Below are 22,571 nucleotides of genomic sequence, written 5' to 3' on the forward strand. Positions count from 1 at the left end.
TCATGCTCAGGTGTTAAGCTCAGCTCAATAGTCCATGAGAGCACTAATCCAGAAAAAAGAGAAAAATGCATCATTTTCTGTTCGATCAGCGAGTTTAATCATTTTTGGTAGTTGTCTGGAGTCAGCTCAGGGAAATGGATGGAAATGGAAAGAAAAAGCCATAGGAGGAAGGAGCTCTTTCAGTAGCAGTGAATGACTAGATCAGCTCGGCTGCTCTGAGCTGTTATCTACTGGCTACATTTTCAAAATCAGATGATTTTTTAATTACATTTGAATAATTGCGATGATGAAATATAGGGAGTTTCCAAGTGCCCAGGTTATGTACAACCAGCCATGGTTTGTCCTCATATCCTCTATGTCAATGTGTATTCAAAGCAGCTACTTGGCTTTTAATGTCAAATTGAAAATCTTGTTACTTTCCACATGCATTAGTTTGCATTAGTTTGAGGAGGACTAACGTGTGTGATCCTGACAATTAGGTTTATTGTGTTCCAGGATACCCAAAGACCTCATGGCAAAGATTTTCAATGACTTGATAGAGCTTCATGACATAGATGAGTTGAGTCAGGCGTATTTGGATAGAGCTTGGAACTGAAATGAGAGTTCGCATTTAGCTCCAGGACCTTTCCAACCTACTTCCAAACCCCGACAGTGCAAAGCTCAGTAACTAAATTCAGGATGTCAGCCATGACTAATATCGTACATCTCGCTGGGTCTGGGTTTCAGCAGCGATTAGAAGAGCGGAGCTGAAGCCGTTGTGTCGAACAAAACACGCGGCGTGGCCCGACGCGGGACGTCCTTACGGGGGTTATCGGGGACAACAGAATGGGTTCTGTTAACTCTCACGTTTCTCCTCCTCGTTCTTATACCCCAGCAAAATGAAACCCAATAGCTGGGCTGTATTTAGAGTATATCGATTTGCATGCTGTCCATTTGGGTTGTTCCAGAGGCAAACGTCAGTAATCACTAAAAACCCAATAGCTGGGCTGTATTTAGAGCATGCTGTCCATTTGGGTTGTTCCAGAGGCAAACGTCAGTAATCACTAGTAGCTGTCACAGCGGTCTCTGACGGGTCACCCCAAGGTTTTATTATCCTATTTCAAATATTCTCTTCATTTGTTGTCACAAAGAATATGCTTGTAATGCTCTCCAGTCTCTGTACAGAAACCATGGTAACAGCACTGGAAATTGAGACCCTAGATTGTCCCAGGGTGTTTTCCTCTAGTGATGGATTTTTTTGGGGGCAGCTATGTCACACTGGGTCTTCTTTGAGTCCTATCTCCTGGCTCATCTCAGCAGTACATACTACTAATGTATGTCCTACTAATAAGCAAGGGTCCCTGTCCTTGCTTATTAGTCTTAAAAGAAGAAAAAAATACTCTTTGAAATTGATTGCCAAACAGGAACAACTTTCTCTTTGAAGAGTTTAACAGGTGTAAGTTTTAAAAGGAAGACTGCTGGAATGGTAAAGAATGGGAGAAAAATCATAGAGGCAGGAGGGAGAAACAGAAAGGACTGGTTTTTATTGTGTCAAAATCACCAATATTTGCTTGGGAAAGGTTTCTGCTTCCGCAGTTTCTACTATAGCTATGGATTCAGTCATCTTAAAACTTATGTAAGTGGACAAGTTAGCTAGACAGGTTTAGGAAGATGCTCCAGCAGGGGAGTTTGGGGGAAAAGTGTTGATTTTGGTGTTTCTCTCGGGATGTTTTGCTAGATGTGACCAGGGGTGACAGACACAGAGTTCAGCACAGAGCACAGCCCTGAGCAAAAGCCTTTTTGGTAGGGGAACTGGCATTTTGTTGTTGTACAGTGGGAGAAGCTGGGCAGCGTGAGCAAAAATAGATGTTTGGGGGGAAGGGTGTTCGATGGAAAAAAAGAAAGGTGCTACAGAGAATGAGTCCGCAGTGAATCTATGTTTTCTGCAGTGCAAATCAGTACGTTTCTCCAAAATGCAGTGTGCTTTATCATGTGTCTGTGACATTTGGAGCCGTGCCATGGCAGGAAAGGAGACTTCCTCCGGCTTCAGGCAGTGACTGTTCCAGGTGCTGAGCTGTCAGGAACACAGGGAGACGGGTTTAAAAAGAAAAAAAAAAATAGCAAAACCCCGCTGCTTAAAAATTTGCTTGACCTTTATTTCCTTGGCTACAAAAAAACCAACATATTTCTCTTCTTGCTCTTTTCTTACTCAGAACTGTTGCTGTGGAGGATTAACCGCGGTTCCCACGTTCAGTGGGTGGTGGGGCAGCCGCAGCCCCCCCCTCCAAACGTGATCCCTTCATTAAATAGTTGCTTAGATTAATTTTTACATAAGAAATAACGCGCAGCATTTTAAATTTTTTGGCAGCATAACCCCGGGATCAATTTTTTAATTAAGATGATATCTGGTATCTCGCTGACGCTGCTGTTCGGCGTGTGCTGGGCTGGGGAAGGCTGGCGAAGCGCTGATGAGTAGCCTCTCCTCTCAGGAACCAGGGAAGCCACTGCTGAAGAAATCCTACATTTAAATGTGTTAGAAAGGCACGGTTTATGTAGTAATCTCCACAATACAGAGCGGTGAGAGAGACTCGTTTGCTGTGTTCACTGGAGATCCTTTGCCCTGGACCTTCCTTGGGCATCATAAATCACACCTTAACAAACCTGCTGCTGCTCTCTCCAGTCCCCTCTACCCAGAGCTGGGTTGTCCTCATCCCATGCATCTTCCAGGTGCTCTTCATCCCTGGTTTCTGAGTTCATTAATCCCTTTCTTTATCATGGTTACCATCGTCGTTACCCGTTCCCTCCGCGGCTGGTCTGGCGGCAGGAGGCAGGGCGTGGGGGAGCAGCACACCTCTCAGTGCAGTGAAAGCTGTGAGAAGAGCTGAGGAACATGCAATATTTCTGCTTTTCACAGCATTTCAGAGGGGCGGGTGAGTACTTTGAGATATCCACAGCCATCAGCTCCCAGCTTACAGGGTTTGGTTGCAGTACCCCTCAGGGGCGTCCCCCCTGCACCCCAGGGCAATGGGTTTGCTGTTGGGAGCCCATCGACTGCCCATCTGCAGTCAGTGACCCTGTTTTCCAGTTTTTTTCTTGCATTCAGCTGAACGTTCCCACTGCATGGGAAAGTTCCCAGGGAAGTTTTCTTCTTTCTTCTTTTCTACAACAGCTAAATCCGTTCTTCGGGCTTATATTTCAGGGAGAGTGACTGAAAAATCCCCTAAAGTTTTCATATTCTTTTTTCCTACAACTTTTTCAGCCCTCCCTGTGGCAGCACATTTCTCCTGTCTGTAGTCTGTGCTCCTCACACACTGCTCAGGGCACTATGCTGACAGCTTTCCCTGGCATCCTTTGTGTTCCTCTCCCACCCATTCCCTCTGTGTTTGCTTTTCCCATCCCTTTTTGTGTCTCTCTCGTTGCTGACTCTCAGCATATTTCTCAATCAGCCCCAAATCAGTCTTTTCCATGATTTGCTGTGTGTTGATGTTCCACATCCTCCGCTGCCCAACAGTCGCGAGCCTCTTCCCGCAGTGATTGTGGTGAGGGAGCAGCATATGGATGGGCGTCTCGTTCTCCTGTACACAGTATTGACATGTTCCAGATAGTCCTAGGCTGGATCGCTCCTAAACTAGGTGGATAAGGCAGGGTATTTAAAAAAAAAAAGGCAGGAGCAAGCAGAACTCAATTTTAAAGACAAAGGAGTGATGTGAAAAGAGCGTGATTCACCCAAGAGCTGAAAACTCTTGAGCTTGTGAAAGGTCCCTTCCAACCCAGGGGATTCTCTGATTCTATAAGCTCCAGTGGGGAGTGAAGCCTCAGAACCACAACCTCAGCTCTTCTACAGCCCGCGCTGGCTTCCAACCATCCCTAGGAAGTCCTTTGCAACCCTGTGTTGGAAGGAGCTCTGTAGGGATAAATTGTGGTGTAGCATCTAGTTGGCGCATAAACTGCTCTTCTTTTGCTCTTTCCAAGCCGGGATGGTGTTGGTTTGGGTTTGGCCGGTGTCTGTTGTGCGTCAGCTGCGGGGCGGGCTGGTTGCTCCTGGGGCTGGTTGCTCCTGTAGGAAGGAGGTTGGTTGCTCCTGTAGGAAGGAGGTTGGTTGCTCCTGTAGGAAGGAGGCATTGGTGACACCGAGAGTTTCGTTGCTCGTTCCTCATGTATGTGGAGCAGCCTTGGTGGTGTGAAACCTTCTCACCCGTGTGCCACGGCACCCACCTCCCTGCCACCCGACGCTTTGTGCGTCGGCCCCGGGGCAGGTTGGTTGCTCCTGTAGGAAGGAGGTTGGGTTGTGCGTCAGCTGCGGGGCGGGCTGGTTGCTCCTGGGGCTGGTTGCTCCTGTAGGAAGGAGGTTGGTTGCTCCTGTAGGAAGGAGGTTGGTTGCTCCTGTAGGAAGGAGGCATTGGTGACACCGAGAGTTTCGTTGCTCGTTCCTCATGTATGTGGAGCAGCCTTGGTGGTGTGAAACCTTCTCACCCGTGTGCCACGGCACCCACCTCCCTGCCACCCGACGCTGCGGGTCTGCAGTGGTTAAGGCAGAAGGGATTCTCCAATTTCTTGCATTTAGGCCCAGTGACGTAAAAATGCACATTTTAAAGACAGAGTTGCCAGAATTGATCTTCCCAGGAAAATATTAAAAAAAAAAAAAGTGCTGTAGGAAGGAGACATTGGTGACACCGAGAGTTTCGTTGCTCACTCCTCGGGTACATGGAGCAGCCTGGGTGGTGTGAAACCTTGTCACCCGTGTGCCACGGCACACACCTCCCTGCCACCCTGCGCTGCAGGTCTGCAGTGGTTAAGGCAGAAGGGATTCTCCAATTTCTTGCATTTAGGCCCAGTGACGTAAAAATGCACATTTTAAAGACAGAGTTGCCAGAATTGATCTTCCCAGGAAAATATTAAAAAAAAAAAAAGCCTTTAGAATCATTCTGGAGCTAAAAGATAAAGAGGAGCAGCTGCTGAGCGTCCTCCGGGGCAGCCCAGGATTCATTTCCATTACCCGGCACAGTGCACCCCGGGTGCTGCACGGCGTTTTCAAGGTTTATATCTATCAAATATAAGCCTAACACAAAGTGTTATTTCCTCCTGCTTGTTATTGCCTCGGCATATCTGACAGGGGTTTTTTTTCCTAATTCCTTTTCTCCTTTTCTTCTCTTGTTTTTGTTTGGGTTTTTTTTTTTCCTGCTGTCCTAGGGCTTCAGAGGAAATGCAATATAAATCTAATTCAGCTCTTGTTTTCTGAGTTACAGTAATACTGGAATATATATATATATATATATATATCTGCTTTCTAGTCTTTTACATTTGTTCTGTGGCTGACCTTCCTCTGAGTCAGACTGCTCTGTTGCCCGCTCTTCAAAGCCAAGAAACCTTGATTAATCACTGTAATATCTTGCCTATCCTTTAAAATAACACCTTCATTTAAATAACAGGAGCAAATAGTAACTTTAGGTCTGTGCTTTCACTGGGGCACTGGGCTGTTCGAAGATGGCCACAGAGAGGAGGTTCCTGCTAAAAAAGGTGCAAGTGGTGTAACATCCAAACAAAGTATTAGTAGAAAGGTGAATAACAATTTTTTTAACTATGGCACTACCCAACTTATTTTAACACATTTTTAAGATTTTTGTTTATGAACATGTTTTTCAGTGAATTAGGTAGCGTGGGATTAAACAGGTGAGAACAGTCCTGGGAAGGACATCAGAATTACTTCTGATGGATGGTTTCCTTTACTCACATAGCCACCTTTTCAAATTCTGGTCCTGTATGTTTTAAACAGCAAACACAGTGTTGCAGGAGGACCCTTGGTAGATATTCTAAATGTGTTTTATGATTTTATTTTGGACGTGCTCTGCTTTTACATGGTGAGATTCCGCCCGTTGCCTCACCCCAGCTATCAGCATGGAGAAGGCAGCCACTGCTGGGACCGTGGCCCAGGTCTGCACAGAACCCATTACATAAAATGCCTTTTTTTGCCCCATTTGTCTCCAGAAATCATTCTTTGGTTTGCGTTCTGTCCCCTGTCCAGGTGTGGATGTGTGGAGGCGGCATGTTTGACGTTCCCTGCTCGCGGGTTGGGCACATCTACAGGAAGTACGTCCCCTATAAAGTCCCTTCTGGAACCAGCCTGGCACGGGTGAGTAACTGGGGCCCGATGGTGGTCACTGTCCCTCGTCATCAGTCTCTTCATTCCCCCTGAACTGGTTCCCAGTAAGCCATTAAAATGGAAAATGAATGTTTCTTTATCTTCCCGCACTGAGACGTGCGGTTACGCTGCCTCCCAGAGATGAGGTTGCCAAGAATAAAATGGGAGCTTAAAAGCACCAGGGTGGGCATCCCGGCACCGGGGTGCGTGTCAGTGATTTGAAAGGGCCCAGAGTGACCCGAGCCTTCTGGTTCTCGGTACTCTCAGTCCTCGTTCTTACAAACAGGACCAATTTGAACGCACGTTTTCTTATCAGTCAGCAGAACAGGCAGAAACTCACAAAAAGGGCCGTTTTCTGCAGCAAAAGAAGAGAGTAACAGTGATTTGAGCGGCCGTCTAATTAGTGTGTAAAACCCAGTGGTGGAACACAGCCAGCTGGGAGCCACGAGAGTGAGAAATCGCAAGACCTCTAGACATTTCTCAAAGACTTCTGAGCACATCCATATCCAGGAGGGGCTTTTTGCTCAAGAGAAAATGTTCTGTAGCTTTCTGGAGATGTCAAAAGATGGGAGACAAAGGGCACAGATGTAGCTTCCAGGCAGATACTGGTATTTATTCATGCTTGAGTTTAATCTTGTCTGGTTTAGAGGAGATTTTTCTTTTCTTTTTTTTTTTTTTAATAAAATGGCATTAATATTAAAGTCTGCATATTGCCATGGGGTAATATTTTATGAATCATATTTTTTCTTAATAATGAAAATGTGGTATGAATACAAGAATGAATTTCTCGCTTTAAGGGGGAGATCTCCTTGGTTTCAGCTTGCTGTAGGAACCGGAGCAGAGGAAAGAGCCCCTGCTGCCTGCCCGGCGGCTGGCCAGGTGGGGAAAAATGCTCTTTTTGCCTTAAAAGAGCATCTGCGCAGACAGTGAGACTCATGGTGGAGTAACGGGATGGGTGGTGGTGTTAGCGGGGGTGACAAGAAGTGCACTGGCTAATTTGTGATTTCAGTAAATCACTGGGGGAAGAATTACCCCAAAAAATTTTCCCAGTTATAAAAATGAAATCTCTGCCCGTGCACAGGCTGACTGTGGGCAGCTTGGCTGGTGAGACCTGAGCATCACAGCGCTGTCATTCCTGGCTCCAGGAAATGTTTTCTTCTGCTTTCACTGTAGAAATACCCAGAAAGGAGAAATGGTTGGGTTCTGACACTGATGGAAGGAACTTTGTTGGGTTCTTCTCCCTGTGCCTGCTTTGGAGCGTGGTCCCGTGCTGCCCCTAATTCTTGGATGGGCTCCTCCAGCCGTTCTTGGTTCTCCTCCTCCATGATGATTTACAGTGACATTACGCTACCCGTATTCCAGAGGAACATAAAGTGTAGTTGGCTTGGCTGGATGGATCCCAATGTGCTTTTTAAATGCGTTTTACGTAAACCAAACTGTATATTATGTTATTCCCAGCTGAATGACATACAGCTGCTTCCAGAATTATACAGGGCACCCAGTTTGAAGTGGCAACAACACTGTGTTCTACAGAACGCACAATAAAAAAAACATTTAAACTTGGAAGGTGATGTAGTTGGAGTGAAAATAACCCCACTGGAATTTTCCTAGGAAGGAGAAGAGAGTAATATGTCAGTTGTTGCAGAGAGTGTTGTGTTATTTTTAGCAAATAAGCAGTCGTGTCCTCTCTTGTATTTCCCGACCAAAATATGGTCAGGGCTCAGCCGTGCTGGGGTGACTCAGATTTGATTGGTGTAATTGAAAGTGATTTTTTGATATCCTGGTTGATGGGAGAAATGACTATTTGTCGTGACAAATAAGACCACACCAGCTGGTGACATCCGGCTTCCTGGAAAATGTTCGGATTAAACGTAGGACAGAGGAGCTTGTTAGGGATCCGTGTTCCCATAGTGCTTTAATATTGACAAAAGTAAAGCCTGTGGGTTGGGGTCAGGGCTGGTTTTCGTGCAAACTGTGAGACAGGCACGAACGCTGAAAAAACAGGTTATGCAGGTGAAATGAAACTAATAATAAAGCCACTGTGCTGCTGTAGTGCCAGAGGATCACCAAGCATCTCTAGAAACATAGAACTTTAGCACATCTGGAGAAAGTGAAAACAGTAATTACATTTTTCTGTTGGTTTATCGGCTGGATGTAGGGTGTTGACTGGAAGAGATGGGGCGGGAGGATGAAGCTGTGTGGGCACGGGATGGAGCTCACATCCAGGGGACCCTCCTGTCCCTGCTGTCCCACCAGCCACGGGGTGAAGAGTGGGACCACCGCGCTCGTGTTCGGGACCGACCCAGCCAAACCTCGCCTGGAGGGACTATTCACGAGTCTGTCCTCTGTCCTGTCCCTGCCCTGTTCCACTTCTCCCTTCCCAGGGCCGGCGCCTACTTTCTCCTCACTGGGCTTGTCTGAGCAATGTCACCTCTCTTGAAGATGACAGTTTCACACACTTAAAGAGAAGGGACAGTCGCTTCATCAGAGAGATGCATCTCCCCCACTTGCTGAAGACAGTAAAAGGGACAAAACGGTCCATGGAAAATTTCTTTTTTTTCCAGGTGAAAATAAGAAGTCCTCATTTATCTCTGTCTTTCTGCAGCCAGGTTGATTTAAACTCCTTTATTGCAGTCTGGGTGCCAGTGACATTGTGACTTACCCTCTTGTAGGCTGTTGCTGAGTTGAAATTCGAAACAAAGTCACACTCTTAAATGCCTGAATTCGTCCAAACTCAAGGAAAACTTGTCCGAATGTAAGCCCAACAGTAAAGGATTTACCAGTAAAATTTTAACAGTGACACAAAAATTAATAATATCAGGAATGGATTCCTGGACAGCTGACGACAGCTGACGAGTCAGTCTGACTGTGGCTGCCACTGCTTTTGTGTGCATCTCACAGCTTCTGGGTGGCAGCTGTCACAACCCTACCTACAGGAATATGCAGCCACTGAAATGTCGTTGGGCCTCATTTATTCTCATACAGAAATATTTGGCTGAAAATGAGAAGAGAGAGAACATGTTATCATTTGTCCATCATGGATCGCTCCTGAGAAGCTCCTCAGATGTCCATCTGCAGTCTCTGTGACTTGCATCATGTGTCAGTTAATGTAACGGATTAATATGGAGTTGATCTTCATTTAATTGCTCCTGTTCAAATTTTATTTTTCCTTTTTTTCTATTAAAAGACCAGCACAGCCAATCTGGGCACCCGTAGCCTTGCAATGAATTTGACAGCCCAGCTGAGCTACGGCGGTTTGCAGCTGTAGAAACACGTTTTCATTTTTCCTTTCTGTACAAGGTGTTTGAATTGAAGTAAAAGAATCCAAACAAGTGGGATCTGCCACAAGGATATCCCAAAACTGTTTCTTCTTGTTGATGAGGCTGATTGATGCTATTTGAGAAACTGGCTTTTAGAGTTTTCTTTAGAAGATTGTGCAAAGAGGAACAGAGGCAGAAATCAAGCCGATTCAAATCTAACTCTTGTTTGTTCTAAATTCTTTCTGGACTAGTTTGACAGGGAGGCTGGAGTGCTTACATGGTGCTTTATAAAGAGTTTATGAAACGCCACCTCATCTGGTAGGCCCTTAAATGCTGTCACCTGTAAGTTCTGCAGCAGTACATGCACTCGGTCATGTCCTAACAAAATCAAACCCATTAGCAGCTATTGTGCAGTTGGACGGTGTCAGATCTGGTAGCTATTGGTACCCATTCCCACTGCGAGGTTTAACCTGGTGGCACCTCAGGCTGTTGTGGTGGTGCTCCTCAACCTTCCTGCTGGGAGAAGTTGGGTGAAAGACGGGCAGCTCACTGAGATGATTTGCAGGGAAGAGTTGTGCTCCTAGGAGGTTCTTCATGTAGGGCAACTTTTCATGCTTTTTCTACAGCTGTAGAACAAGGATCATAGAATAGTAGAATGGATTGAGTTAGAAGGGTCACGCTAAGGATAACATATAGGTTCGTTACAGGGTCTGCCAAGTTTGGGAAGATTTTCAGCATGTGATGGAGAGAAGGGGCTTGGAAGAACTGGGGAATAAAGTTTTAAATATATTTGTTTAAAGCGCTGTTGGGATTTGGGCCTCAAACCAGGAAAAGTGTCCTACCTGATACTTGAGGAATGGTGGGAAGAATGGAATTTATTGTTTTTCTCAATGCAATGTTTTGGTAAGTTTACACACACACACACATGCAAAACCCAAAACCAGAGTTTTTGACTGGTGAATGAGAATTTTGAGCTATTAAACAGGTACAATAGCAAGATTTCTAGTAGACTCTTGTTTTATTTGGTTGTAATCACCTAAAGCAGAACATGGTTCTTTTAGCGCAGCCAAATAACAGAAGAGGAAACTCCAGCAGAGCCTACTTCCTATTGATGGGGTAAGTCGCTGATGGAGTTAATTTGAGTTTTTCTTTTTTTTACTGTACTTTTACTGTATGGTTCTTTTTACAGTGTGGTTTTAAATATGAAAATAACACTATCAGATAAAGTGATTGCAAGAAATTGTTTGATCTTTTCTAGAACAGTCGTAAACTGCATTTGCAGTGCAGCAGGTGAGGTGCACAGCACTGCTGGGGAGGAGGTGCTGGGGAGGAAGGTCACACCTATTTTCATTAATTTGGCTTCTTAGCTTAATGTGCTTAATCGCATTTTGGCCTCATCTACAAAGTCTCATCTCGTGGTATTTTCACTTGTCAGGAGATTTCTGTGTTACAGGGTTTCTGCAGAGGTGGGATTCTCGTTCAGATGTTGTTCTTGAATTTGTCCTGGTTTTCTTTGTCCTACCTAATTCCGGTATTCTTGAATTCAAATTTCTTGCAAAGCAATTTAGGTTTTCATGAAATTACAACAAAAGCCATCCTTATGTGGGGCATGAGCCATTTTTGAATAGGGATATGAGCATTGCCATTTTTTATAATGCTTTAATTTTACTTGCTTTATCCCTGCAGGTTTAAATGTATTTGCTTCTCAGAGAGAAAGCACAGAGAAGCTTCTCTTGCAGTGTCAGCTAAAAGTCTTTCGTTTGTTCTGCATCTTGCTGTCTTTGTATTCGGATAAGCCTTATTAGTTCAGAGACATTTAGTTCGTGTGGATTAATAAAATTCAGGAAAGGATTTTTCAAACGAATCTTGAAAGCAAATCAGAGCAGGCATCAGGCTGACTTGGATGTGGAGAGCGTTCTGAGGAGCAACATTACCTTATGTTGACGATAATCAGCTGTGTATTGTCCTCCAGCTTATTACAGAGCAGAGCTCAGCATTTCGCAGTTAGAGTTCTATAAAAAGAATATTGCAAAACTTGATGATCTTGTTTTTACAAGCAAAGCGATAAGAACACCGCGGTGTCTCAGTGTCATCCAGGGAGAAGCTGCTTTGGTGGCGTGATAAGAGGTTGTTGGGCAGCTGTGGAAATGCAGAACAGGCTAAGTCTGTGCTCCACCATGGCATCTGCGTATAAATTTGTGTGGATTAAGTTGCAGGAGTTTTAAAATAAAACAAAAATACAGAAAAATTTGCCCCCAGCCCAATTAGACTCCATGACACTAAAGGACAATAAAATATCTCTCTTCAGTCTCATCAACCCAGGATTTTCCCTTAAAAGTATTTAGTTTTATAATTTGAGTCAGCTAATTTAATTCATTATCATTTCAGTAAATTCTTGTGCGACACAACAGGTAATACACATTTCAGAGCCGACCTTACACGTAGGTGGGAATTGTTAGGTGACTGAGCAGCGTGATGGCAACTGAAAAGTCAAATGCAGAGTGAGACACGTCAGAAGGAATAATGTGACCCGCTCGTGCACGTTAGTAGGTTCTGAACTGACAGGTAAAAGCATAGGTACCAACGTGAAAGAAAATTTCTGTTCAACACCCATCGTTAATCAAAAACCCACGTGGGGATGCATAAAGAATGGGAAGGAAAATAAGCTGTTCCACAGACAGAAGCCTGTATCTTACAGAGTCAGCAGGAAAGCAGGATCCTAGTACTCTGAAGTGTTTGTTCAGTGCTGTAATGCAGATAGTGTACATGTCCTGGTATTTTTCCGTGTTTTAAGACCGAGAAATTAGACCACTTAAGCTGAAAAGCTGTGTGGCCTATTGAAACGTTTCTGCTTAATTCTCCCCATTAGAAATACCCCTTTTTGGTCCATTAACAGCTGGTTTTTTCCACTGCCCAGAACCTGAAGCGCGTGGCGGAGACGTGGATGGATGAGTTTGCTGAGTACATCTACCAGCGGCGGCCGGAGTACAGACACCTCTCCACGGGGGACATCTCAGCACAGAAGGAACTGCGCAAGCACCTGAAATGTAAAGATTTCAAGTGGTTCATGGCTGCAGTGGCGTGGGACGTCCCCAAATATTACCCTCCCGTGGAGCCTCCGCCTGCTGCCTGGGGGGAGGTGAGCAGTACACATATTAGTTCCAATGTAAATGAGCCTAACATCCTACATTACAGGAAATTTAAGTTATGAAAGTAAATTTAGCTCCTGTGATAAGTGGTGCTATTAAGGGAGTTCACAGGGATTGGAACAATCTCTGGACTGGCCATAAAATGAGAAACTGTCATGTCTTAGGACTATTGCCATCCTTTATGGCAACAATTGTGTGTGTACAGGCCATAAGACACATGCACAATGAGGACAAGAACGTGGAAAAGAGCGTGTAACGCTCCTGTGTCACGGGATGGTTTTAGTTGCTGAGAATGACTGTAATGAAAAGGAGATCTGAAGTCAACCCCTTTTTTTTGGTTGCATCTCCACTGACACACCTCCTGTGAGGGCAGTTGCACGTAGGAGGGGGTCATGGTTTGACCCCAGCCAGCAGATAGGACCATGCAGCCACTTGTGCAGATCTTCCCTGGTGGGATGGGGTGGAGAACCAGAAGAGTAAAAGTGAGGGAAAACTCATGGGTTGAGATAAAGTTGAGGTAAAGTCTAATAGGTTGAGCAAAAGCAAAGCAAATCAAGGAATCCATTCCTTGCTCCCCATGGCAGGAGGGGGCTCAGCATCCCCAGGAAAGCAGGCTCCATCACAGAACAGGGACTTGGGAACTTCCTTCTTCTTCCCCAGCTTCATACCCTGAGCATGACGTCCCATGGCATGGGGCAGGCAGAGGGCTTTTTCGTCTTGATTCATTAAGACGATTCACTCTTTCAGCGTGTTGTTTGACTTAATTTAAAAAACACAGTAATATCTGTACTGATATTTGCTGGAGATGTTCTTGGGGCTCTCAGACAATTACCTTTCGGATTTGAAACCAATGGATGAAGCTGAAACTTTGGCCAGGACGTTTGGTAAGACCCCTCACACCTCTGCATGTTCCCGGTCGTCCAGGCTGGACTATGCAGGGGACTTCTAAACACAGGTTTCTCTGCTATTCTCTAGAATTATTTTTTTTTTTAAAGCAAATTACCTCATTGCAAAATTCTAGAAATAACTTTCTGTGGTAGTGACTGTCCTTAATTCTTCTTTGTAAGCTCCCACTTACAGGTGTTCAAAGGAACTTCAATGTTCACTGCTCCTTGGCAATAATCAGTTCCTTTGTGGTTCAGGTTTCTTCTGTCTTTGGTGCTGCTTCCCCCCCTTTCTGGGATTAAGGTGTAGCAGGAGGTAAGGAGTTTATCAGCAGAAGTCGGGCTGCATCAGGGGGCTGTGGCTGTGGCTACCCTCGTCCTTCACTGTCTTCCACATGTGTCCATGGAGGACTGTCATCAAGAGATCTGTAACTTTTGAGTTAAGCTGAACCATCCTTAACTCAGTCAGAGGGTCCAAGAGGTGGTGGTTCAGGCATTCATTCTTTTCGCCACAATATTAATGCGCTCTTTGCATAAAAGCAAGACTTTTTAAAAGTAAATCAAAGAGCACAGCAGTGATATCAAATCTGCACGTTAAAAGCACTTACTAGTTCTTCGGAAGGAAGTGAACACCAAAGGCTTTCTTTTTTCTCTAAAACGTACTTGGTCTGAAACAAGGAGAAGAGGAGTTTCAGCCCTGCCACTCTGTTCCTGAGCCTGTCACATTCCTGTGAAGTTCTAATTAATTTGTTGGCGCTTGCAAGGAACTTGAGCAAACTGGAAGGTCGGTGGCCGTCACAATTAGTAGCGGGGAGAGGAAAGCAGGCTGTGTGTTACTGCTTTGTGGGGACCAAGCTGCTCTGGAAAACCGTGGTGACTGCACACACCAACAGCCCGTGCCCAGCCTGGCTGTCGTTTGGAGCCCTCTCTGCTCCCCCTTGGAGGGACTTCTCCTCCGCTCGCCTCTGCCAGCCGGAGAGAGAATAAACAATGAGGGGACTCAGGCAATGTTTGGCTCCAGTATTTTGAGATCCGGGTCAGGAAGGGGGGTGGTGTGAAAGCAGACATCTCATAAACAGCCTCGGCACAGCTCCTCTGGTTTTTTGCAAGCAACATTTACTTAAAATCCAGCTCATACATTCCCTGACACAACCTGCCCGCGATGGGAAAGGAGGAAATCTGTAAAACTAAAAAGTCTTCTTCGCTGTGCTTGTCATGGCCTTCACATCTCTCTGCCTCTTTGTGCCTCTGTCCTTTGAGGATGGCAGTGTGTGCCTTCCCTCCCCTTCTCGTCTGCCCTGGGAGCTCTGAAATGCCCCGTAAATGAGAGTACCCGGGCAGGCTGAGGGCAGCGGGGATGTTGGTTCTGTCTCTGGGGGAGAGAACTCCGCTCTTCCCTCTCCTGCTGTGCAAAAAGGGAAAGTTTTCCATCAGCTTTTGTTCTCATCCTCCCGAATACCCTGGAAGTGTGCTGCCGGTTGAGAGGCAGCGATACCCGTCCCGTTCTCTGCCTGGGACAGGCTGATTTATTTGTAACGTGTGCCTGAAATCCTGCTGAAGGAAGTTAAAACAATAGCTGTGTGAGGTGAGGTTTGGACACTGAGTGTTGTCTTAGGCAGGACTCATGAATGGACAAGCTGTGATCAGCATGAGTATGCTGTGCGGATGTCACACATACACTTATTATTCTTCCCTGTTTCTCCTGCTGGGTGATGAGGAATTGAAGGCAGGGTTGTTGAGAACTAATTATCTTTCATCCTTTTCTCCAGTTAACATGACTCTCGCACTGTGGGGCTCAGTCCTGGGGTTCTGCATCTGGCTGTGTGTATGAAATGCTGGGCTTTTACCTCATCTATAGCCATTCTTATTGTGTCAAAATAAGAAAAAATCCCTAGGGATGGGCTCATCCAAGTTTTAGAAGAATAGTTCAAGTGCCAGTTGTTGCTCAAAGGTTGTTGGATAAAATGGCTCAAACTGATGCTCCTCTCATTTGCCCAATCTGCAGCCCCCAAAACCTTCCCTGAAGGTGATGTTTTATACATTTTCCCCAGTTCCTGCTGCTTCCTATCTGTCTAAATCTTTCTTAGAACACAGTGAATGGCCCCAATTCCAGTCCCCAGGAACGGGGAGAGCAGCACAGCTCTCCTGTGAGCCCCACAGGGCGTCTGGCACCTTCACATGGGTCTGCCCTGGCATGGCACTTCTGGAATACTTCCCATGGAAAATTACAAATCTCAACTCGACTGTATATCTGCTCAGCATCCAGCTTTTCTTCCTTTAAAATAAGGATCAAAACAGTCAAAAACAGCCAGAATGTGAAAATACGCACCTACAGCTGCCTGCTGCATATTACATGTACAGAATCTGTGTGCATCTCCATGCCTGTATGTGCAATTTCGTTACTCAATTTCTGTGTATCTCGCTGAAAGAGAAGGTTTTTTAAGAAATCCCCCTCATTGTGGAGGTGTATAAAGGATTTTTAAATAGCCCAAGGAGAGGCACTCAAGGAGAAATGTGCATTTATTTGCAACATAAATTTGGCGTTTTTCCTCTTTTGGGTGGCAGTGGGCAGCCCACTCCTTTTCAACCCAGTCTTCCAAAAAAAAAAAAGCTATCCATGGCAGCAGTGGTACATAATTGGTCTGACTGATAGCCACAGATTAATTATTACTCAGTTACTTCAGTCTCAAAAGTGAGATTTTTCCTTTCAGGAGTCAGTTGCACTGCAGAGCGTTTGCCAAAGGCGTGTGGGCAGCACAAGGAACCTCCGTGGGTAAAAGCAGAGTTTCAGTATGGATTTATTAAGTACTTCTTAATTTTATGCACTTTGGGCACTAGTGTGTGACCTTATCGACAATGGTTTTATTGTGCCAACATATGAACGAGGTCTGGAACAGAGTGTGCCTGAGTTTTTAAGAAATACTGCTCCAAAGCACGTGAGAAACTCGTACAGAAATCATTTCCCATGGATGCTGTTGATCTCTCTTGCCCTGGTGGGAGGGAAGAAGCATCAGACCAAGCTTTGACCTTCTCACACTTTTTTTCTCTTAGTTTCTTTGAGTGAAAACATTTCACACAGACCTACCTTTCCTTTCTTAAGTTGAATATTTCAAACTTTGATGCTTCTAAAGTTGTTCACGAAAAGAGTAGTTCATTCCAGGATGTGGAATTTACTCTGCCCCATAAAAAGTAAGTTCCACCAGTTTTATGTCAATAGTGGTCAGTCTCAAGCCCTCCAGTTTCCAGCAGAGAGAGCTGGACTCCTCACCCCGCTGCTGCAGGCTCGGTTCCTCAGTCTGCTCGAAGGTGAAGTGTTGGCGTTTGGTTTTGCAGATCCGAAACGTGGCAGCCAACCTGTGCGTGGACAGCAAACACGGGGCCACGGGCACCGAGCTGAGGCTGGACGTCTGCGTGAAGGACGGCTCGGAGCGCACCTGGTCCCACGAGCAGGTATTCTGTCGGGGGAAAGAGAAACTGCTGTCCAGCTGGTGCTTCTCTTGGCCAGTTGCTAAACATTTAATTTGTGAATCATTGCTGACCTTAATGGCTTTTGTAAAGTGCCCTTTAATATAACCTCAGAAATGCCAGCCACCACCTGGGCTGTATGTTCTTCTTAATTTTGCAGTGCCCAAAGAGAGAGGGGAGCCATAGGATATGGGGGAAGGGTTTGACACTGAAAGAGGGGAGATGGAGCTGAGCTGTGGGGAAGAACTTGTTTGGTGTGAGGGTGGTGAGAGCCTGGCCCAGGTTGCCCAGAGAAGCTGTGGCTGCCCCATCCCTGGAGGGGTTCAAGGCCAGGCTGGAGGGGGCTTGGAGCAACCTGCTCTGGTGGGAGGTGTCCCTGCCCAGGGCAGGGGGTGGCACTGGGGGGGCTTTAAGGTCCCTTCCAACCCAAACCATTCTGTGATTCTAAGAGCTTTTCAGTGCCCCATTCTCCCCTGCTCTGTCACAAAAACATGTTGATTTTGGTTCGATTACCTGAAAATATTTGAAATATAGTACCTGGGCTTGTAAAGCTCTAGTGTTTGTCTGCTTCTATGCTTTCATCTCAATAAGCAGTAATATTTTAAATTAATATGAGGTTTAGGTGAGATAAATGGGTAAAAGCAAGAAAGAAAGTTTCACAAAGAAAAGGGATCATAAAGAATCAAAAAAAGCTTTTATCTAGATTGGTTAGGTAGCAAAATATTAGGTCTCAGGAGTATGGAGGAAGAGAGCTCTGATCTGTGCTCATTGTGGCTGCGAGTACCTTAGGAATGGGATCATGACCCACGGGCTCTTGGTCTGGCCAACGTGAGCAAAGAGAATTGGGATGAAAAGTACAACCTCACCATTTATTACCAATTTTAGTGAACGTGCCTTTCACAGGGCAAGGTCCCAGATAGAAAAGCTTCCCAACACTGAGGAGAAGAATTGACCTGGCAGTCGCACACCGCACTTTGTAAAAGCATAAAAGCTCAGGAGAGAGGAGCTCTGAGGGGTGTTTGAAGTGCTGAGGCCAAGAAATCATACTTCGAGGATACTGAGAAGCGCAGGGGGAGAGGTGGGAGTGAATGAAACCCAGGAGATGAAGGGTGATCCCAGTTTAGGTAAGTGCCAACGTGGGACAAGGAAGGTTGCAGAAGGAAGGCTTCTTCACATGGCTACCAAAGATAGGATGCCAACACTAGATTAATATCACCCTGTCTTGTTTGTGGAAAACATCCAGTAATTCAAGCAATTAATTGAAGGAAGTCGTATGGTCCAGGCTAGATCATCGTGGTGCTCTCTGGCTTTAAAATCTGCAAACCTGCAGAGCTCCAAACACTCCTCCAGAAGGGAAGGGAGTGATGAGGCTGCCAGAGATGAGTGGAAGTGGGGAAGAAAACTGGACAAAAAGGTGGGAGAAGAAAACAATTTAGCAGGGAAAGCACAGAAAAGAGAGACTGGTGTGGAGCATAGAATTGTTATCCTTGGAAGGGACCTTTCAGATCATCAAGTCCAACCGTTAACCTGACACTGCCAAACCCACCACTGACCCATGTCCCTCAGCACCACATCTGCCTGCCTTTTAAACACCTCCAGGGATGGGGACTCCACCACTGCCCTGGGCAGCCTCTGCCAAGGCTTGACAATCCTTTCAGTGAAGAAATTTCTCCTAATATCTGTCCTAAACCTCCCCTGGCACAACCTGAGGCCGTTTCCTCTCCTGTCGCCTGTAGAGAGTGATGCCCATCATTTTCCTTTGCTGCTGGACAATCAGCTCCTTGAAGCCAGAAGTTAGCAGTGAGAAGACAGAGGTGGAAGAATCTGAGCCATGCCATTCTTTCCTCCCCCTCTGCTTTTTAATTCTCTTCCAACGATTCTATGAATTTATGCTTCTGTGATTCTCTCTTCTCAAGTCCCTGAGGGTGGCCAGGGAGTAGATGGACAGCCATCACCTCTAACGCAGCCCAGCAGGTAGCCACGCAGCCTGCCCAGCTCGCCCTTCTCTCCTTGGAGGTAGAGTCCAAGTCTGAGATGTGGTGTTTTCATCCTTGTGTGGGGCACACGTTGTCTGCTCACATCTGAGCAAAACCATCCAATGGACCCCAGCCAGGCAGTGAGCCGTGGAACAGGGCTGTTGGGCTGGAAACTGTTGGTGGCATCAAAGGGGCCTTTGTCCTCCAGACGGCCACAAGCCAACGGCTCTCCCAGAGAGTCATTCTCCAGGCCCTGTGCCAGGCTGTCCTTTCCCCAGTCGCTGCAGGACAGGGCTGGGCCACATCAGAAGCTGAAGCCTGGGGGCTGAGGGGCTGCTGGGTTGCAAATGCAGAGGATGGGGACATGTTTGATGGTCTCTGCCGTGTGAGAGAAGGCAGAGGAGGAGGAGGGTGTCTTGGTAGCATCACCGTGGGCTGCAGGTGACAAGCAGCCTGCTGTTCATCAATAACCTCTCTGGAGATGCAGGTGCAGCCTTGTTTGGAATCAGCGAGCAGCCAGGGATGGATGGAGGGGGACAAAAGGGCTCATCCATGTCTTGTAAAGTTGGGTGCAGGAGGCTCAGGTCAAAGGAACAGTGAAATCCAGAGTGATGGGTGGTGGCAAAGGGGAGCACTGTTTCCTCAGGACCTCGCCTAAATATATGGGGCACCGTGGGATGTTATGCAGGGGAGAGATAACTTTTATATTGGCCAGATTTAGCGTTGACTAGAGAGAATTTGCTGTATAATGGAGGATAGCTTAGAGTGATGAGATTTGAAGGACTGTAGGCTTTCAAATTCTGTCTGTAATTACAAAATCTTAATATTAGTTGAGTGTATAGAGAATTATAACATTTTTTCTGATCAATTTTTTTTTTTCCTTCTCTCTCTTAGTCCTAAAAATGAGTTCGTGCCCCTAACACGGTTGATTTTTACAGCAGTATCACTGGGGAGAAGACGTACTTGTTGATTTGAAAATGAAACTGGTTTACAAAACAGGAGACTGAGAGGGAGGATAAAGAATCTGTGCTAAAGACTGAGCTCTAGTGTTACACAGATGCTGTTTTTCAGTGGAAAGGAATAAAAAACCCCTCACCAGTCATGCACGGAATGCAGCGTGTGGGGAGGGAGGCACCCACAGGGAAAGACCAGGATCTCTCTTGTTCTGGGTATTTCTTATTCCTCACTTTGAGCTCTGGGTTTGTTACTCGGCTGTAGAAAGGTGAAGGGTAAGAGAAAGGAAATGGTTCTTGTTAGTTTCTCCTTAAAGGAAAATGATCTCAGGGTTCTCCTTTGCAGCAGCGTAGCTTTTTCCTGTACTGAGTCTTACTTCTGACTGTGCTCGTGAAATGACTCCTAGGGAGTCCATGAGGCTGCTTCCAAGAAAGATGAAGAAGAGTAGAGGAAGACTTAGCCTTTTAAAAAGCAGGAATTGGTTTGAAAATGAAGTTAAAGCTGTCTGCCGCATTTTACTGCAGATAAATGTAAAATGCACTCCAGGGGAATGAAGAAATAAGCAGGACACAGGGGCAGGCTGAGAAAATGCTGTCTAGAAAACCTATAATACTGAAGAAAATAGGGAGTGACAGCAGCTAACGGAGAGAACAAGGACTTACAATGAGACACACAACCAAAAAAAAGCGAGTATTCGGATATATGCTTGTATTTTGTGCCTGAAGCAGAGAGAAATAGTAACGCCTCTCAAATGCGGCGCTTGGAGGAGGGTAGAGCATTGAAGGTGAGTGTCTGTTATGGGCTGTACCTTTCACAAAGCCCATGGGGAAAAGACAGCTGTCGTCTGGAGAGGGGGAACATCAGGGACACACAACAGAAATGTTCAGGGTCAGGCCCATACGAGGCCGAGCTCCAGTTTGGATTTGCAAATGCTGATCCCACCATGGAGCGGGGTGCTGGGGGAGGACCTGCCACCGGAGCTAGGGTTCTCCATGTTCATACTACAGAAAATCAGAAGTCATTGCCAAAAATTGAAGAGTAGCACTGACACAAAAAAAAAAAAAGAAAAAAGAAAAAAAAAACCCTGACAGCTCTCAGCAGAGCTTCTTGGTAGCGATTTACGACCTGATTTCTGCAAGGACTGGTCCGTGGGAAAGGAAAATGCACTCTGCATCTTCCCATTCACTGCTGTCAGACCTGTCACCTCCGTCTGGTGATGGAGAGGCTGCAGAGTCACAGCATCGTTTCAGGCGGCCGGCGCCTGATGGAGGATTCCTCTGTGAACTGTGAGCTCAGCACTCCTCACAGGCAGCAAGAAGAAGGGCTTTAACAAGCTGCCTGTGGCTCACAGGGTGGCAGTAGAAAGGTAATGATGCTAGAATCACAGAATCACAGAATTGTTTGGGTTGGAAGGGACCTTAAAGCCCCCCCTGTGCCACCCCCTGCCCTGGGCAGGGACACCTCCCACCAGCCCAGGTTGCTCCAAGCCCCCTCCAACCTGACCTTGAACCCCTCCAGGGATGGGGCAGCCACAGCTTCTCTGGGCAACCTGGGCCAGGCTCTCACCACCCTCACACCAAACAAGTTCTTCCCCACATCTCAGCTCCATCTCCCCTCTTTCAGTGTCAAACCCTTCCCCCTTGTCCTGTGGCTCCCCTCCCTGATCCAGAGTCCCTCCCCATCTCTCCTGGAGCCCCTTGAGGGACTGGAAGGGGCTCTAAGGTCTCCCGGGAGCCTTCTCTTCTCCAGGCTGAACCCCCCCCAACTCTCTCAGCGTGTCCACATACGTGTGTTGTTTGGGGAGAAAAAGCCAGTGTCCCATACTAAGCAGAAGGGAAGTGTTCACTGAACATGGGAAAGGCGCTGTGATGGGAAGATGTCCCCATGAAGCTTCTTCAGACACAAATGGGCGCTGGGGAGCCGTTGCCAGCAGAGTTTGTCCAAGTCCCAGGTGGCTGCAGCCCAAGAGCCTGTGAGGGGGGCTGTAAGGAGGGCAAACACAGGCTTTAGCACGGCGTGTCCCCCCTCCCCACACACAGCCCATCGCCGGAGGCTGCTTTCTCCCTGGCCACGGGCACTGTGCCCTCCTGGCACAACCTTCCTGGCCACGTTCCACATCCATGTGCTTTTGTCCCCGTTTGAGCAACACGGGACTAATTTCTCTCCTAATGCCTGGAAAGGCTGCAACTTTTAGAAGACTCTGGTGTCTGAATTAGTGAAAATATTTACTTTACAGCCAGCTGGGCTCTGTGGGATTCAAGGTCTCGGTGTTCTCCAGCTCACCGGGTGCGGGGATGAGGAGGAGTGAGACCCGGGCACTGGTCCCAAGCTGCCAACAGGGTTATTTCATACCATGAATGCACATTCCAGAGAAGTTAGAAGGTTTGCTGAGGAGTTCTCTCTCTCTCCCTCCATGGCTGGGATCCTGAGAACTCCTTGCCCCAGTGCCACAGCCCTGAGCCCTTCCCTCCCTCCCCAAGCCACAGCGCTCACAGGGTCCCACACTGGCTGTCCCTGCGGGGAGGGCACGGCTTCTGCTGGGGAATGGGTAGTCCCTCTATATCCTACATTAATATCAGGAACAGTACTGGTTCTCTATTGTTATTGTTAATTATTTAGTCTTATCCTATTAAATCTATTTCTATTTCAACCCTGGGATATCCTTGTTTTTCCCTGATTTCCCTTCCCGGGTGGGGAGGGATCATGGGCTGATGGAATAATTGTCTCAATGACCAATGTTAGGGTTTTTTTCACACCATACCAGC

At 46.5% G+C, this 22,571-nt stretch overlaps 1 protein-coding gene across 1 annotated transcript in view; it reads left to right on the forward strand.

Annotated features, from left to right (window-relative positions):
- GALNTL6 (polypeptide N-acetylgalactosaminyltransferase-like 6) overlaps positions 1-22,571 on the forward strand; it is a 327,656-nt gene that overhangs the window by 294,092 nt on the left and 10,993 nt on the right. The window contains exons 8-10 of the mRNA XM_014948400.1: positions 6,002-6,109; positions 12,296-12,517; positions 16,745-16,861. Coding sequence (XP_014803886.1) covers positions 6,002-6,109; positions 12,296-12,517; positions 16,745-16,861 — 447 coding nt within the window. The remainder of the gene's footprint in view (positions 1-6,001; positions 6,110-12,295; positions 12,518-16,744; positions 16,862-22,571) is intronic.

This window comes from Calidris pugnax, unplaced genomic scaffold (genome assembly GCF_001431845.1).
Source record: "Calidris pugnax isolate Ruff unplaced genomic scaffold, ASM143184v1 scaffold172, whole genome shotgun sequence".
Lineage (NCBI taxonomy): Eukaryota > Metazoa > Chordata > Aves > Charadriiformes > Scolopacidae > Calidris > Calidris pugnax.